The 18,175-nt window shown below is 42.6% G+C and overlaps 1 protein-coding gene across 2 annotated transcripts in view; it reads left to right on the forward strand.

Moving 5' to 3' along the window:
* disp1 (dispatched homolog 1 (Drosophila)) overlaps window positions 1-18,175 on the forward strand; it is an 85,639-nt gene that overhangs the window by 42,554 nt on the left and 24,910 nt on the right. For both annotated transcript variants that reach the window (XM_078289765.1, XM_071914240.2), the window contains one exon: window positions 11,694-12,459. In XM_078289765.1, the coding sequence (XP_078145891.1) occupies window positions 11,735-12,459 (725 nt within the window). In that variant the 5' untranslated portion in view covers window positions 11,694-11,734. The remainder of the gene's footprint in view (window positions 1-11,693; window positions 12,460-18,175) is intronic.

Below are 18,175 nucleotides of genomic sequence, written 5' to 3' on the forward strand. Positions count from 1 at the left end.
GATGGGTCATCTGGATGCAGCATGTTATTCCACAACCACAACAACATGCTGCTTCACACACTTGTTTTGCACCCCAACCAAACCTCTGGATGGGATGACATCAGGCATAATACAGCACGTACGCCTTCTGTTGTTTGTGACAGGTCAAAGGTCAACCCACAGAACAGCATGCATGTCGCTTCTGCCGGATGCAAATCTCATATCTTCAGAAAATGTTGTTTTATTTTCAAAAAGAAAAATTGACAATTGTACGTTTTTCCAGGCCCTGGAGTCTAGCAAAACTTACAGGCTCTGGAGTCAAGAAACTATTTTGGCACATAAGGGGACAAAAAAGTCTCAATTAAAAATCGAAGAAGAATTTGAAGTTGAAGAATGAAAAACACTAAAATCAGACTAGGACTTTGAAGGTTTGTGAATTGTGAATTGACCCTACAGTGGGTGAACTTTTATTCTTACAGTGTTTGAAGCTTTGTGAACTCATTATTGCCACTGGTGCTGCTGTTGCTACAGTGGATGCTTTACTTGGCAACGTTTTAAAGTAAATGTAATTTGCTATGGAAAAGTCAATCGATTGGACACTGGCCATTGCCAGTCTCCTCGCTACAAAACCAAAACAAATGCACATATGTGAAACATACGGCACCCCACAAGCGCTAAATCAAGTGCTCCTCATGCATTCTAAGTATATTCAATTACTTTTCCCCCAGATTTATACAGCAGAGAAACAGAAATGGAATAGAACCGTACCTTAGGCCTACCAAACCAACTTTGCCAGTGGCTCTCATCGGGGTTTCAGCCTTTGCCTCTGGCATTCCTCAGCCCCCTGGGTCCCTCCATGCAGACGTCAGGGGGCTCTGCGCTAATCGGGTGGGAGATGTCCGTCCTCACTGCTGAGGTGTCGAACGGATAAGGTTTCCCGGGTTTCCGAATCTCAGACCCACAGAAGCCACCAAGCAATGTGAGCAATGCTGCCTGGGAGGACCGGTATTTTTTATTTTTTTTTGCCCTCAATCCCATCTCTCTCTCTCTCTGTCTCACTCATTCAGTCACTTACGCACACACACATTCTCTCTATTTTTCTCTCTTCTGACTCTCATTTCTCATTCACATTACCTCAAACACTCTCAATTCCACCTTTTGCATTCACTCAATTCTCTCTCTCTCTCTCTCTCTCTCTCTCTCTCTCTCTCTCTCTCTCTCTCTCTCTCTCTCTCTCTCTCTCCCCCCCCCCCCACCCCCTTGTTAGCCAGACATTATCACATGCAGGGGTAGCTGCAATGCTCCAAGGGGCTCTAGGATTACCTGCCGCCTTCCTGCATATACGTCTAAGCACATTATGAACCGGCATCTGAACGCTCTCCTATTAGGTCACTGTTAATGTGCTTCCAAATCACAAAACGAGTCGGATCATGTTCAATTTACAGCACGGAGCCTTTTGTGGAGTGTTTTTTTTTTTTTCTTTGCCGTTGTCTATTTTTTTTCCCCCTCAGCTGTTTGAAGTTTTATGTCCTTGGATCGTAGAGGAGCGGAGCGGTTTTGTTTTTCTCTCTACTTTAGGCATTAGTCGAGTATGGATGCACTCTGAAAGGAGCCCAAGTTGTTTGGGCTGCAAGTCTAATCTGTATACCACATTTGCTTCAGTTCACGATCCACAACAAAAGAGAATGGTAGTTATTTTAACCCTAAAATTTGTAATTAGCCTTGGAAAAAAATAATTGAAAAAACATGGAAAAAACCCCATTTAAAAGCAAGTTTGAAAAAGCACCGCACATTATTTTTGACACACCATGCCATAGCCATAAATGGTTTAGAAACATCTTACTCTCCTCCATCCTTCTCTCCCTCCTTCTTTAACTTTTCCCCCCTCCCTCTTTTTGTTGTCTGCTGACCCTGTCACTTTGATGAGTTGTGTGCGATCATCCCAGGGGCCGTTGGGCTTCCACTAGGGCCTCCATCCCTCCCGGTACAGTGGGGCCTTTGATGTGGTTCCCTATTTAGCTCCATGTGGGCAGACCTTGGCTCTGGCTGGCTAAACACAAACCCGGTTTTCCTAATGCATTTTAACACCGGCATCAACTTAATGTTGATCTTGGTGGAGGCCAATAGGGGTAATATGGTGTTAGTGCTTAAATGCCTTTGCGCTGTTATTTCAAAGGAAGGCGTCGTCGTCCCGAGCTGACCGGCCGCATGACCACCATCAGTGGGATAGTGATAGGCTGTAATCATTCTCAGGCAGCTCTCTCACTCTCGTTGGCTCTGGGCCTGAGCAGCATGTTATAAACTATGATTTGGGTCCTGAAATGGGTCGTCCACACACAACAAGAGTACTGATATGTTTCTGTGAGCCTAGGTCAGGATAAGACTTACTAAGGTTGGGTAGAGCGCTGAAAAAGTTGAAAACTCCTGAGACAAAGGCTTATAGGTCTGAGCTTCAACTGTAAACAAGGGTTTCTCCAAGGCTTTGGGGAATTACTGGCTCTGGGATGCTGTTAATGATATCAGTTCAGAATCAGAATCGCTTTTTATTTGCCAAATACAATACATGGCCAAGAATTTGTCCTGGTGTGATTAGTGTGGAAACATGTCAGTAATTGACAGCGTAACACTGACTTAACTTGGTACAAGAACTAAACGCAGCTTCACTTACAGGGCAAAAGAGACATATTCCCTCCCTCAAGGCATAACATCCCTTAATGTCAGATATTAGCTACAAACATAACTTACTTTCAGTGTAAGATTTACTTACAATAAACTCTATACAACTTATTAGTACCAGGCTATTACTAGTACAGACAACTACAAAGCACTAAATGGCTTTGGCTTCGACTTGCCTTGGGGCCAGCTGTGAATGAGCGCCTCACTACCGCAGATGATTACAGCTTGCTATATGAACTGTGTCCTAATCCTGGTGGACAGCTGAAATTAAAGCCAGGTACGGCCCTCTGCCTTTGCAGCATTCCCTGTGATAAACCTCCTCCCCTGCCGAGCAGCATTAGTTGTTTGTGGGCAAAATGGATTTTCAGAAAACTGTAGAACCTGTAAAGATGAGGTCTTTATTTTAGCGAATTATGGAAAAGGGGAACCATTGATGAGAATGAAAAATCAAGACGACATGCATTGAGTCATTTTGATTTGATTTCAGTGTCGTGCTCTCTTAAAAGCCTAGCATATGGGCTTACAGTTTGTGTATGCCAACATATTTCTAAACAAACTGAGGCATCACACAAAGAAAGTACATTGCTATTTTCCCCAGGCTTTATAGAAAAAGTGTAGAATCCACTTTTTCTGGAACATAAATGAGCTCTTTCATAATCCTTTTACCAAAATAAATAGCAGAAGTCATTTGCTGTAAACTACACATCTCAACATAAAATTAAGAAATATCTGTTTTTATATTTATCACATCAATCATAAGCCCTATAAGGAGGCAACAAGTTCACTGAAGATAATATTTTCAGTGCCCTTAAGAAACGTTGCATTTCTAAACAGTAAATCTAGTTTTACTCACAAAAGCTGGTTAGTATTTGCCCATTGATTCCCATTTTGCCATTTTACAATGCCTCTGTTTTGACAGCAGGCTGGACTAGTGTTTTGAGAGACCGTGTTGTTCCTGAAAGGTCACAAGTTTGATCACTGCAACAGTGTCTGTCCATCGGTTGTCGTGTGGCTTGTCAAAGTGTCCTTGCACAAGACACTGAACCCCTTCCTGCTCATTCAGGATAAGGGTGGCAGCTAAAATGCATGCCTAAAATGCAAATGTAAATATAAATGCTGATGGCAGTGATAAACTGTTGGTTGAGGAAGATTTATCACTTTGGACATTTCCACCCACTTTGAGGTTTGAATAAAACCACGGTTATTCCAAGGGGTTTTGTTGCCGAGGGCGGGGAGCGAGTGAGCAAGAGAGAGAGTATTTTAAGGGGTTATTAAACTAAACCTAGAACTGCAGCCAACTGAACACATCTGAACAGTAATCTATAATTTAAAGTAAAGTAATGTGTTATGAATGGGTGGGGGCCATATTAAAGAATTGTGCGGTAGAATCCTAGATAATTAAAGGCTGTTCAGTGTCTGTGAGTAGACTTGCTGAAAGCCTCCTTTGGTCATTTCATTTATAAAATGTGCTTAATTTAATTAAGTACTTAATTAAATACTTAAGAGCTTTTTGAAATATTGCATACCAAAAAGGTAGCAGGTTCTTTACAGTATGCAGTTTATTTGTTGGCATGTTTCTTGATAATTGTCTCATAAAATAACTCAAAATACCTCTAGCTGTTGTAAAATAACATTATGATATTATAAGTTGGTCTCATATAGACCTTTGCTGTGTTTTATGAAGCCCTCCCAATTTCCTGCAGTGTAAGGTAGGCTAAAGGTAAGGCCACAGTGCAGCATATTTGTAACTTTTTTGTAATTGTAATGTTTGGAACAGCAGGGTAAACGTGTTAGATATACTTACACAATAGCCTGCAATTTCACATTTGAGTGCAAGAAAATTTGTTGTGAAACTGTGAAAGTACAATTATTTGGTGCCTCCACCTGGAAATTTGATGAGGTGAACAACAGCAAACAATGAACATAGGCACTTCTGCACATTTCCTATATATATTACCCCCATCTGTAAACTTGATATAGCCTATTTGAAAATGTGAGTAGTGTTTGGCAATGCAAATTTGCACATTGGGACACATTTCTGTACATGTGCACAGCCCTCTCTGTGTAATGTGAATAGATAGTGATGCACACTTGCAAAAACTTGTTCTGTAAATCTAACACTGATGCACATTTTACACAAATTGCACATGCTATAATCTCAGGAATTTTCACATTTTTATATGCTGTAAATTCATATGTCTTCATTAATATATTTTTTCTCAATATATTATGTTGATTGTAATTATCATTACGTCTTATACCCTCTATTTGCTCTATTCCAGCCATTGCTAGCCTATATCTTATTCTTTGCCGCTGCAACAACGCAAATTCACTTCGGGGATCGTTCAAGTTTCCATCTAATCTCATGTAACTTCCTAGAGGAGAAAAGGGGGTTATGGTTAAGGCTTAGCAAGACCTTTCTAAGTGTACTATGCCTATCAGTGTGGCAGTGAGCGGGTTAAAAGAAAAGTGTAGCGGGTTTTAGACAGTGCGACCATCCTATCAGTGAGCTACAGTGCAGTCCCAGCCCACCGCCTCCTCCCTCAGCCTCTCCGGAGAGAGCCGGGGCTTGTGTGTGGGTGTTTGTCATTCTGGCAGGACGCTCTCCCATGAGAAACAGCCCGCTTTCGCCACGACTTGTTGCATCTTTTCGGGGTGTAGTATTTGTCTAACAGCGCTTGTGGATATTTCAACTAAAACCGGAGGAGTTGTTTTCTTTTTTTGCCGTACACACCCCGCATGTTGCAAATCCCCGCCGGCGAAAACAGAAGCGCAAAGCACCGGGAGACACATACAGCACGGTAGGATACTCTGAATACTGACTATACTCCTCATGTGAAACGCGAAAGTGAAACCTCTGTTTTGTCCCCTGTCTTGCTTTTTCACCATTTCCCCGAGATTCAGTGACCCATCGTAGACAAATTTGCGGCTGGAGCGTGCGTTTGTGTGTCCTGGAGTCGCGAGGAAAGCTGGATTTGGGTGTTGTGAAATGTTTCAAGTGTGTAGTTTCGGTCCATGCATCTCCGTTGTTGGGCTACAGTGCGTCAGTCCGAGAGGTTTGGCTGGAAGTGGGGAAGACGCATGTCAAAATGACTTTGCCGTCTTTTTTTCCCCCTCATTTGCATTTTCTGGACAAAACGGAGGTTGTTACATAGATAGTAGCGTAAGCAGTGATGTAGTGGTAAATAAGAAGGTAAGCCATGACCTCCAGTCGGTGATCATCATAAGGCAATCAGCCACGAGTAGGCTATAAGAAAGTCAAGTGTGCTTTCAGAAAAACATTCAAGTGTTTTTATTTTCCTTAAAAGACCCTATCTTGATATAACTTGCATCAGGTTGACACTATGTACTACTTTACTTTACTTATTATTTAATCATTTCCCTTTAAAGACCCAATCCTAATATAACTTCCCCCAGTTTGACACTACTTACTATAATGTATACAGTGATACTATCATTAAGATTTATGTCAGTGTAAAAGGGCGATCCCTACATCCCTGAATCTAATATTTTCAGTCTCTGTTTAATTTATTTATCATTTTGCTTACAGCCAGAATGACATTGATTTAAATATTGAATGAGGAAGATATCTGCTTTATATCTGCATTTGCATTTTCCCAAAACAAACCAAGTGCTAGGAATCGGAATAACTGATTATACATATGGCTCATACAGACACATACATGCTACTTTGAGCCATTTTATTGTCAGTGTTGTGTTGGAGAAATAGAAACAGTTCCCAACTCTCATTTCAACTCATGATTGCGTTGGACATCTGGATTGATGGAATGATGAAAACAGGAGCGGACTCAGACTGACTCGGTTTGTTCACCTAATTTACCTTGAGACCCAGCAGTGTAGCCTTGAGCAAGCACAGTCATATCGGCATGCTAAAAAGCCCAGCTGTGAAAAAGGACCCCGGGGGGCGTCAGATACGTCAAAAAACTCCCCTGACAGACAGAAACACGCCAAGGAATACGTGTCTAAAAGCCTTGTCAAGCATGTGTGCAACTGGCTGGGAGACCGCTGCCTGTTGTTATTATTATTATTATTAGAAGCAATGTAGTTATTAACTGTCTCTTGACTGATTCCTGGTAATTGCTGCCTATTAGCTTTAATTAAAGGGACGGGGGATGCCTTGCCTTGTGCTGCGTACCTGCCCGTCGCCCAAGGTCTCTCCGTCTCTCTCACACCCCATAATCATAAACTTAACATGAAAGAAGGCAGAAGAAGCGCTTCGTCATCACCTGCGTTATTCCAAAACCACTTGCCTGGGGAGTCATTATGAAGTGGTTCTTGGTCGACTCTCTTGGTTGCATGAAGGTTAAATACATAAAATATTTGTTCTGACCAAGGCATATATGATTTGAGGGGGATTGAGGGCAGCTTCATCCTTTCTGGCACAAATCTTTCAATGCATCCGCCATGTATACTGTATATTTTATGGATAAAATGAGGAGGGAAATTATACACTAGTTGCCCACCATCACCTTTGTAAAATTTGGACGGAGTTTGACCTGTTGGACTAAGTAGGAGTGCTGGTTTAGGATTGAAGGTCAGGTCTTGTTCTTCATATTCTTCTTCCGAACAACTGTACGTTGACACAAACAATAAATATTTGCCCAGAACTCACAATTTGACGTCAGTATGTTTGATTTTGATGACATTTCTTCTGGCCTTGTTCAACTGGGTGAGGGTTTCATCCCGTGTTTGAATATTGTTCCCCCTCAAATCCCACCAGATGCACTCCTATTCTAAGACAAAATGCTTCCTCTCTAATCAAAGTTGTCTGTTACTTTTCTGCTTTACTTGTTCGTCAGTAGGGGCTGTTTTCCTTCAAGTTGTTGACCCTCACCTCCCTGAAATTTTTGGAAACTAATAAGAGAGGAAAGAGGAAAGCTAATTTTATCTGATTAAAGTACATCAAACAGATACATTTTAGAGAGAACAGAGGTTGAGATGAAGGAATTTAAAGGAGGAAATCTTACTTCCACCACTTAACACACTGCTCATTTATCCTTCCATGGTTCCTAGCGCTGTCTTGCTTTCTCTTGCACTTCAATACCACCAGGCTACACTTGCCAGTTGCTGTGATGGTAATGTCCTTTAATTTACTTATTCTGATGTCGCTCTGATTAAAGAGCACCAGCTAGATGTAGATTGTCAATGGATGGAAGAAGCATTTTTGGAGTCTTAGTTCCAGTTGTTCAAGGCGCAGCTTGGTCCAGCTGTCAACTTTTATTTTGAAGAGAGACACAAGACCCTGCTTGTGTCCGCACAGACTGCCCTAGATGTCTCACCTGCCTGTCAACGCTCTGCATTGGTGCAGACACACACACACACACACACACACACACACACACACCGAGCTGATTCTCTTGCTGGCTAAATTCCTTTAGACCCAAACACCAATGTTGAGGGCAGATGCAGGAAGAAAGCACACAGGGTTATGTAGGATTCAAATGGAGTACATTCAGTACTATAATATAGCAGTAAATACCACTCTATGTATAATAATCAATACTCACCAATTTCTTTTTCATATTTATTAGTCTTTTCTGTTTCTAACCAGCCCTTTTTTAAGTCATTATACGATCTTGACAGCTGTGGGAGCCAGACTAATGACTTCATCTGGGTTTCCCTCAGCACTCTGCTATTCTGAGCTCTTTGGACTCAGGAGTTATTCTTTCTCTCCCCCCCTTTTTTTTTTCTACCCCGTCCTCCCAGCCACCCCTGACCCGACGGGGCTGTCATGCTCATGTTTCGCCCCTCACTCATGTTGAGGTGCCACAGAGCACATTGGTCACATACGCTGCGTGTCTTTTGCTCAGCGTTGGACGGGGAAAAACAGGCTTGTGTTATATATCACTTGGTGCTCAAATGCAAGCACATCCATTTTGCGGCAGAATATTTTTTAGGGGTTGTGGTTCGGGAGAAATTAAAGGGCGTGTATGTATTTGTTCACGTGTGTGTATGTTTTTTGAATGTAAAGCTAGTTAAGATTAAGTATTTAAATGTAAAACTTATCCTAAAACTGAATTCACATGTATTATTCCCATGATTTTGGATTATTTAACCATGTTATAAGTGTTATACAAATATAGTTATTATTTCTCTAACAAATTTAAAAGTAAGACATCTGGGACATGTCTGTTATGTCATCGAAAACACTTTGGAGCTGCTTCAATGACAATGAATTGGAGGCCGACTTTATGGGCACTGTAACAGTACAAGGGTACATTTTATGATTTAAAAACTGTTGGCACCACTGTGACATGAATTTCATTAAGGTATAGTAGCATCTGAAACATTTTCCACACAGGCAGCCTCCAGTTCAATATTTGTCTCTTGATGACATCACAGATATAGTCTTGATTTACTGTCTTCAGGCTTCAGGAGGGAATTGTACACAAACCTTTTTAAATAGATATTGACACAGTTCTTGTGGCAATATATAACTGTTGTTGAGATATGAGTTTGAGAGTCACGGATTACATGTTATTGGCTTATAGTAATATGATTAAATGTAATCTGTTGCAGTGACAGGAATAAAATCATCAGAAAACCTTTTTATTATGAGATTGTAATCATTTGCAAAATTGTTGACCTCTTAAAACTAGTTCATACTGTTTTCATTAAAATTACAGTTTATACATTGGAGTAAATTGTGAGCCATACTGCACATTCTACCTATTTCTGAAACTATTGAACCCAAAAGTAACTGAAAATAATACAATTCCATTCCATTCTTTAGTTTGAGCAGATTATGTTCCTGATAACAATTTGATAACATTTACACTTCAGGCATTATTATTATTATTATCTTTAATTAAAGGCACAGAGGATGCCTTGCCTTGTAAATAGGTAATCAGTAACCTGTGACACATTTTGACAGTAAATTTCCCAACCCTGCTATTGGAGAAGCCATACACCTTTGGTTAAAATAAGATAAACTCACCTTTCGTCACAACCTGCACAACTTCACATCAACCAGTAGGAATATCCTAATGATTGTACTCTCTTAGCACTGACTCTCAGATCTCTCTCTCTCACAAACACACACACACACACACACACACACACACACACACACACACACTCTCACACATACACATTAAAGCCTAGTAGTACCATTATTTCACCCTGGCTCATGTCAAATTTCTTTAAATCGGGGGGGCTGGAGCTGGGCACTGTTCCAGCAACAGCCCCCCACGACCGTGCATTACCTGTGAAATACAATTCAACCGCTTTTGAAGTGTGTCAAGCATATCATGGCACAAAGCCACAGACACGCTGTTTTTTTCCCCCTGCTATGCTAAAATAGCCCACAGAAACGCATTTTCACATCGCGGTCTCCTGTGAGTATTTTGTAACTCGATCCGAAGCATAGGGGCTGAAACTGTAGCATAACGTGAACCTTCTGTTTATTCTCACTCTGTTGGAACCATTTTTTTTTGAGCGTCTCATGCCTTCTAATCCATACAAATGCTGCCAATTCATGCCAGGTCTTATTCATGCTCTGTAAATCATATTGATCTGAAACGGCCCCTATTTGAACTGACTGTCAGGACTACAATGAGACAAGAAGGGAGAGAGGAATTTGATCGGTTTGCCAAATATTTCAGTGGAGCTTAGTAAATCAACAAAGACTACTCCCTTTCTAACTTCATCAGGCAGGTGCCATTTTTTTGTTTTGCTATGTTTTACAAGACAACCCAGTCATGTATTAGTCATTTTTGCAAACTGCAAAAAAATTAAGATGATGCCGTCAGCGTTGGTTTACATTTACACTTCAGGCATTTACTTGACACTCTTATCCAGAGCAACGTACAACTAATCTAACAGTAGAACAAGCAAAAAAAAATTCTAGATCGGCAACATTACAAGCAACCAACAGTAGGAAGTGCAAGAGTCAGAGCCACAGCCCCCTGACAAATATCCCTGTTTATCTACAATAATCATGTATGAAGTGCTGCGTAAAAAAAAGATAAGAGCTAATGAGAAAAAGGGGAAAGTGTTTTTTTTATGTTCTGAGGAATCAAAGTGGAAAAGCCTACTTTTTGAGGAGAACTTGAGAAGACTACTTTTTGTCATAAATGTTTTTGCATCCCACATGTCACCAGTGTATTTCCTCAGTTTTACAACTTAAGAGGTATTTTTGCTGACTGTACATTCATGCCGGGACACACAGTTCTGAGTGTTCCTCTCTCAAACCTCCCAGTTTTCGCATATAGTCTCCTTTTTTCTCTCCTCTCCCTCGGCTCCCTCTGCTCTGAATGGAACAAGCTCTCATGCTCACTCAGTTTCTGAGGGCTAGTCATGTTTTGGTGTGTAAAAAGATGGTTCGCTCTAAAAATTCACTTACCTTTCTCTCTCTCTCACCCTCTCTTGCCAGCCCTTCTCCTTCATCCTCTCACTTTCCTTCTCCCCTTTTTTTCACTCCTCTTTTGCCACTATTTTCTCGCTCTCTAATCTTTCCCCCCTCTTCCAAGTTGTGCTCATCCTGTATGTCATTTCATTGTATCTTCCAGGAGTCCAGACTTTTCCACTGATGGCTCTGGTGCCACCAACACATGCACACATTAGTTTCAGGAAGTGTTTCTCCACAAATCCAAAAGCAAGTTGTCCACATCACCTCTGGCTCATTATGACACTTTTTTTTTATTCTGAAGAGGTTCTGAACAGGGCTCTCCTCTCATTTTAAAACGGACTAGCCTTAATCAGAAATCAGTGACATTGTTTAATAGCTTTTGAAAACACACAACATTGCTTTAGTATTTTTTAGGAGGAAATTATGAATCTAAATTTCATGGTCTTGACTGGGTTTTTGATCACACAGGAGACAAAAAAACATCTGTGGTACTATTGGGGAAAAGAAGTTGCAACAGTTTTTTCAGGAATTATGTTACTTTGCAGCTCATACCCCACCAGTAGCACTTTTGTGTTCTGATGACCTCCCTGCATCAGTTGTTCTCATCAGTCAAACAGACCCTAACCTCCTCTCCCTTTCTCCCTTCCCTCTCCTCCTTCTCCCCCAGAGGAGTGACCGAGCGCCCGCCCAGCCCGCTGGGAGAGGACCATGGCCCTGAGCGATGCTAGCGGCGACCCTCTGGCCCTCAGCAACGGAGGGCACCATCCTCTCAGCGCCAGTGGAAACACCGCTTCGAACACCAGTACACCAGTCAGCGGAGGCCAGGACCCTGTCAGTGCTGTCCCTAGTGGTGACTGCCTTACCGCAGATGGAGAAGGAGACGTTACAGTCAAGGATGCAGCTTCTAGAGCGCAGCAGAAGCAACAGAGGTCGCGGTCGCCGCATGTTGTCCAGAGAACCAACCGACCGAACCAAAATGGCGGAGTGGTCAAACAGAACGGCTCCCTGAGGAACCTCCGCCCATCCTCCTCCACCTCTTCCTCCTCTCCCTCCCCCGCTGTCACAGACTCCCAGAGGTTGGCCAAGCACCACCTTCCCTCCACTCTCCCCCCATCCTCTTCCTCCCCTCCTCTTCAGCCCCCTCCACTGTGCTGCCAGCACTGCCACTTCCACCCCGCTCTGTGCTGCCCCGGGGGCCAGCAGGAGTGCCATCTCTTCCAGAGTCCAGGCCCAGGCCCAGGCCCAGGTCCCGGCCCGGTCCCCCACCCTGGAACCCCTTCATCCTGCCCCTGCTGCCACCCTGCCTGCACCAATCCTCACCCCCATCCTCCTCCTCTTCCTCCTCATCCTTCCTCCCCTCTCTGTCTGCACCACCACCATCACCACCGCTGGCAGGAGCACCTCCAGAGCCAAACACATGGACCTGGACTCAGGTATGGGGGAGAGAGGAGGGTGCAATTATATCTTGACAGCTAACACTGCTTAGTGATGTAAAATATCAGTGGTTCTCAACCTGGGGTCGGGTATATTTCTACTATACAAATGTATTATTTTTAGTATTTTTTTCCGATTTTTCTCTAATTTTTGCTTTTTTTCATGTGAAATACTTAATAGTTGTCAGCCTTTACTTCGATATACTTCGATATCCTTTGATATATTGAAACAACCTGGAAAGGGAAAATCATTCTTTGCAACTGTGACGGGGGGTCGCAAGTAGGTGTCACTTCATTTTAAGGGGTCACGACCCAAAAAGGTTGCAAACCACTGCTCTAGATGAAAGCATTACCCAGCATCTGTTTGTCAAGTGTGGTGTGCTTTGGCTTATTTTTCTGGTATATTACTGATAAATAACAACAGAACTAAATTTCTGCTGAATAATTGTGGGTATAATGGCTTTTGAGAACAAATTAGTGTGTTTGTGTTTTCTAGGGGAGTGTGGTTTGTCCAAGTGTGAGTTTGTATACAGTATATGTGTGTGTGCATACGCTTGTGAGAGTAAGTCTGAATGCTTGGGTACTTTGAATGTGTGTGTGCTTGTGTGTATATTGACCCTAGGCAGATCCCCAGTCTTGGCAACAGAGGGTCTCTCACAGCCCTCCACGGCCCCCATAAGCCCCCCTCCCCATGCCCCCATGCTTAATAACATGTCACATCCATGTTTAGGGATCATGTTAGGCCTGTAATGCAGTGAGAGGTGGATACGGCTGTTAGGGGCCATGATACGTGTGCAATATTTTGCAGCAATGCAGGAGGGTAATTTTACCAACAACTATTTCCAAATAGAGGCCTGTCACGGAATGTTTGGATAGGCGTTACCAATGGTTACAAGGGTCACACCACCATGTTGGAAGAATGACAACAAATGAAAGACCGTAACGTTATTTCCTGCCCCTGCCTGACAATACAAAGAAATGCCCAAGTTTTGTGTTGTGCCAAGGTGTTCAAATGATGCTGTAAAAAGGGGCCAAAAGATTATTTAAAGGAATAATCTCATAAATGAATGTCTGTTTTGTTACTGTCTATCCCTGAATGATATAACACAATCGTGATTCAACCTATAGTCAGTTCATGAAAGCTTTTTCATTTGATGTTCAAAACATCCGGTGTTGGGTAGCTCTTTGCTGGGGAAAAGCCTCTAGCGCACAGTTTATGACAGCAGCAACAACAGTTTGTTCAGAATAAATAGAAGAAGAACTGGGTAGTTAGCATGAGCAGTGATAGCCACCATGGCTGAACAGACAGAGAAAAGAGCAGCAACTACAGAAACTCAAACATCATCAACAGGAAATCCAAAGAAAAAGACATAACAGTACTGGACACAAGCAAGCAATTACTGCTTATCACCTAAAGTGTCGCCAAAAAAAACAACACAGAGAACTTGAGGATTACCACACTTAAAACAATTCGGAACCACTCTCCAAACATTCTGTGGCAGGCCTCTAGTGTTCCCTCGAGTACATTAAATTGTCTTCTTTGAGCATGTGTAGCTCAGTGGGTGGTTCAGAGCACTAACACTGCCTGGGTTAGGGGATCCGTTCTCCTTAAACCTCCTCAGACTGGGTTAGGGTTAGAAAGACCGGGATCCAAATGAGGAACTGAATCTCTCACCTTGGGACCCAGGTTCCTGAAAACATGTTAGGCTACTCATGTGGAGATCTGTCCGAAGTAGAGCTGTGACTTAGCTCAGGTCTTGACCCATAATTGCCCTCACAACCTTCTTTGAGCACACTGGTCCTGAATAGTTGGTGCTTACCGTAACGTTGGTGCTTAATTCAAAAAATACACCGGGGATAGCGTTTTCCACACCTTTTTGTTAACTTTGTACTTGTTTTTTTTCTTTTTAGCAAAGATTGTGGTTGGTGTTTAGCAGACCCAGCTGGTTGTTGGGTTAGAAATGGCCTAAGTTTATCCACAAGATGAGAGAGGAATGTTGGAATTTAAATGGAAACCTGCATGCACACGTGACGGCCATGCCTTCTCCAGTCAAAGCAGAATGTTAGCATTGAACTCATTTGTTGGCAAACTTCTCTTTTTTTTTTCCTCGGGCGATCCATATTTAGCAAGTTGGTTCTTTCCCTTTTACACCAAAACCACAGGCCTTCTACCGCATTTGAAACTGGAACCATTTAATGCCTTGCATAATCATTTGCGTAATCCTATATTTACCGTCTCCACAGAGAAGGGGAGGGGGGAGTGAAAACGTCGCAGATGTAATTATTTACTCATGTCAGCTCCTCTTTATGGTAGCTCATTGCGGGGAATTTGATTTGTATGAAACTGTATTTTTTGCTTACTTCTTAGCATGGAAATTTCCTTACCCAAATTGAGTTAGATCTCCCCTCATAACTTTCATTAGCAAGAGGCGCAGTGTGGGTGGCGTTGAAAGATGAGGTTTGTGTATCCGCATTGGTGCGTACACCAAACCTGGCCTGCACACATTATACCCTGGGTGGGCAGAGAGAGGCACAACAGGGTTTTGTTGCAGGCATTTAGATGCATTCACTGGCATCTGTGGCTCTCTGCTCCCCATGCTCTCCATTTACTTTCATTTTTTCTTTCTCGCTCCCTTTCTCTTACTCTTTTCTCTCACTCTGTTACCTCTTCCCTCCCCTTTTTCACCCTCTCTCTTTCTCTTTCTCTCTCCCTCCTCCATCTCTCTCTCTTCTCCCTCCTTCATCTCTCGTTCCACATCAGAATGGAGAGCAGATGTGGCGTGGGACGTATGTGCCTCTAATGTTGAACCAGGCTCTTATTTACCAAACAGGTCCCTCTTGTTCGGCGATGACAGGTTTGAATTACAGGGCCTGGGCTTGCTCCAAGATCGCATCCCAAACTCCCCCCTTTCCTGTACAGTGGTGTGTGTGTGTGTGTGTGTGTGTGTGTGTGTGTGTGTGTGTCAGAGATGGCGAGATTAGAAGGAGGAAACGATATACCTGCCTCAGTTATGTAGTGTTACCCTGAACCCAGACATTAACAAAAAAAAGAAAGAAAACTTCAGGCCTCTCCTCTGTCTTTTACCCCAATATTCTCCACCCCTATATTGGAGACCGTTGGAGTTTTGGTGGTAGTTAAATATAACTTCTACACTTACACACACACACACACACAAACCTACATATATGGTTAATGCCCTGGGTAATTTGAGGGTACGCAGTCAGACAAGATGGTGTCAAATATCGGAGTTTGATCTCCTCCAGGGCTATGATCTGCCAGATTAGGCAAGGGATTACGTCTATGATCACAGCACACGTACGTCTCACACTCTCACACACACACACACACACACTTACACACCCCAATAAGTCGTAACACTAGATCTTTGGGAGAGACCTTTTTATGTGGGTTTCACAACAGGGGATTTTTATGCTCCTGTTCTCAGCTTCACAAAGCATTAATCCATTTACCAAGATTAGCCTACACTTTGTTTCCTAATATTTCTATTTTGAGAACGATCAAAAGCCTTCGGGTCTTTATCCTCATATGAAATAAATAGAATCGTATGTTTTGGAAAGGGTGACGCACAACTCAGCAGTTCTGTTGCGGGAAAAAAAAAAACGTATTCAGCCGTCCATCGTTTATCTGTGTCTCTTTTTTTTCTGCGTGGGTCTGTTAAAAGCATTAGGATCATGTCTGCGTCTCTGCCGTAAGATTATCTTTCACAGCGATTTTATGTCTATTATTTAAGATCGGACGGAAACAGCGTGTCCTTGGGAAGTCAGCTGTTTGGCCCAGGTCGGCTCAGTCTGTGCCAGCAGGTTTACAGGTTTCAGGTGAAAGCCTTTAACTGCTGTGGCTAGAGCCCACTTCCCCAATGCTGTGGCCCATTCTTTGAAAAGATATATTTGGTTCTTACCGGTAAATGTGGGTAAATTTTGGTTGTGGCTGGTATGTTTGTCTGCTCTACCAGACACTTGGGCCGGTCAGTCTCTAGACTATATTAAAAGGCAAGTTGGTTGTTAAAATAATGAAAGTAGTTTTGGAATCCAGCAGCCAACATTGACTGATGAATGAGAAAGTTTGTTTTCTGCCAAGTTTTCTTGCCCAAGACTTTTCTTACAGGGTGCTGTACGGGTTTGATTGGTGATATCAATTTCTACGCTTGAAGTTCGCAACATTTGATGTACGGTGCCATTGAGCAAGGCCTCCAGTATCCAATCCAAAAGCATTAATCTGGAATTGTGGGAGGGTTTTAAGTTTACACACTTGCACCAGCACTGTTGTTTTAAAGACCCCATGAAATGCCATCTCATTCAAAAGTCTAAACCAATGGAATATGAGTTGGGGAGAAAAAGGAAATTTCATTTGATGGGAGGGGTGGGGAGAGGATGAATTGTTCAAAAATCCGATGGTTATATTTGTTAGAAACCTATATTTACGCCTACTAGTGCAGCATGAGGTCACCACCAAAGATACTGTGTTTTCTAGGAAGTAAAAGTAATGGGAGTTCATTTCATGGGGACTTTAAGGTTGTTCTGAGGTGGCTTTAAGTACACACTTGAAGAAGAAGGGGTCCAGAATTGGAACTGTGTTAGGAGTGAATAAGCTAAACGCAGGTACTATGTGTTGCTTGAGGGCACCTGAGGTACAGCTGCTCTCTTTGCCTAGCTAACCTGCTTCTACCTGCACCGATGACACCGTCCCTGACCCCGCAAGGGCTCAACGGCCCCCAAAGAGCTCGCTGACACTCAACCATCCGGGGTCACGTCAAGTTTTTTAACCTCCCCCGTTCACACTCTACTCACCCGGAGCCAACGTTTTTTCGCCGTCCTCGCCGACGCTTCTCGCGAGCGTTCTTGTTGTTTTTAGCAGCCGCAAGTTTGGATTAGTTTCGTGCCTTCTCGGATAGCAAGAATTCCTGTCTCTCGCTCTCTCTCTGTGACGTTTTCTCAAGAAAGGTCGGCTTTTATTTGAATTTTGTCTTTTTTTTGTGAGGCAGGTGGTTTGGTTGCCATAGTACATGGGAAAAACTGTATGAAAACATGACAAATCACAGTACTGAGCAGTTCATTATGTAATTTAACAACCTTTTATCAGTTGGACAGGCTTGGAAATTTGTAGTGGACCATATGTGTCTGCACAGTGTTGGAAAAAACGACTTTGTGCTTCATGAACAGCGCACAGTCTTTGCTCTTTTTGCCAAAATATCATACCTCAGATATGTCTTTTTTCCTTCTTTCTTTCTTTCTTGCTTTTTGCTTACTGCCTTTCTTTCTTTTTCTTTTTGTCTTTCTGTCTTTCTTTCTTAGTCTCTCTCTCTCTCGCTCTCTCTCGCTCTCTCTCTGTCTGTCAGACAGCTGCAAGCCTCGACCGGCAAGGGATAGTCTGAAAATGATCTTTGTGCTCTGGATTTCAGGGTGTCAGCTTGACAAGGCTTTGCACATTATCAAGAATAACAACTGTTTGCAAGGCCTTTGGGGCGGGTATATTCCTTGGTTTCTCAATCGTCTGGTTTCCACTTGTGGACCAAATAAAGCCTACTGGTGGTTGCTCATCTGTGTTGCTGGAATGCTCTTCAGGACAACATTTCTGGGATTCTTTATTTATTTATTTATTTATTCATTTTACACAAGAGATAATTGTCTGCTTAGTTTTAGTTTCACATAAATGAACAGTGGTTTCTGTTCCCGGTTATGAACATGTGGAGTTGGT

Source organism: Centroberyx gerrardi, chromosome 18 (genome assembly GCF_048128805.1).
Source record: "Centroberyx gerrardi isolate f3 chromosome 18, fCenGer3.hap1.cur.20231027, whole genome shotgun sequence".
In the NCBI taxonomy this organism is placed as follows: Eukaryota; Metazoa; Chordata; class Actinopteri; order Beryciformes; family Berycidae; genus Centroberyx; species Centroberyx gerrardi.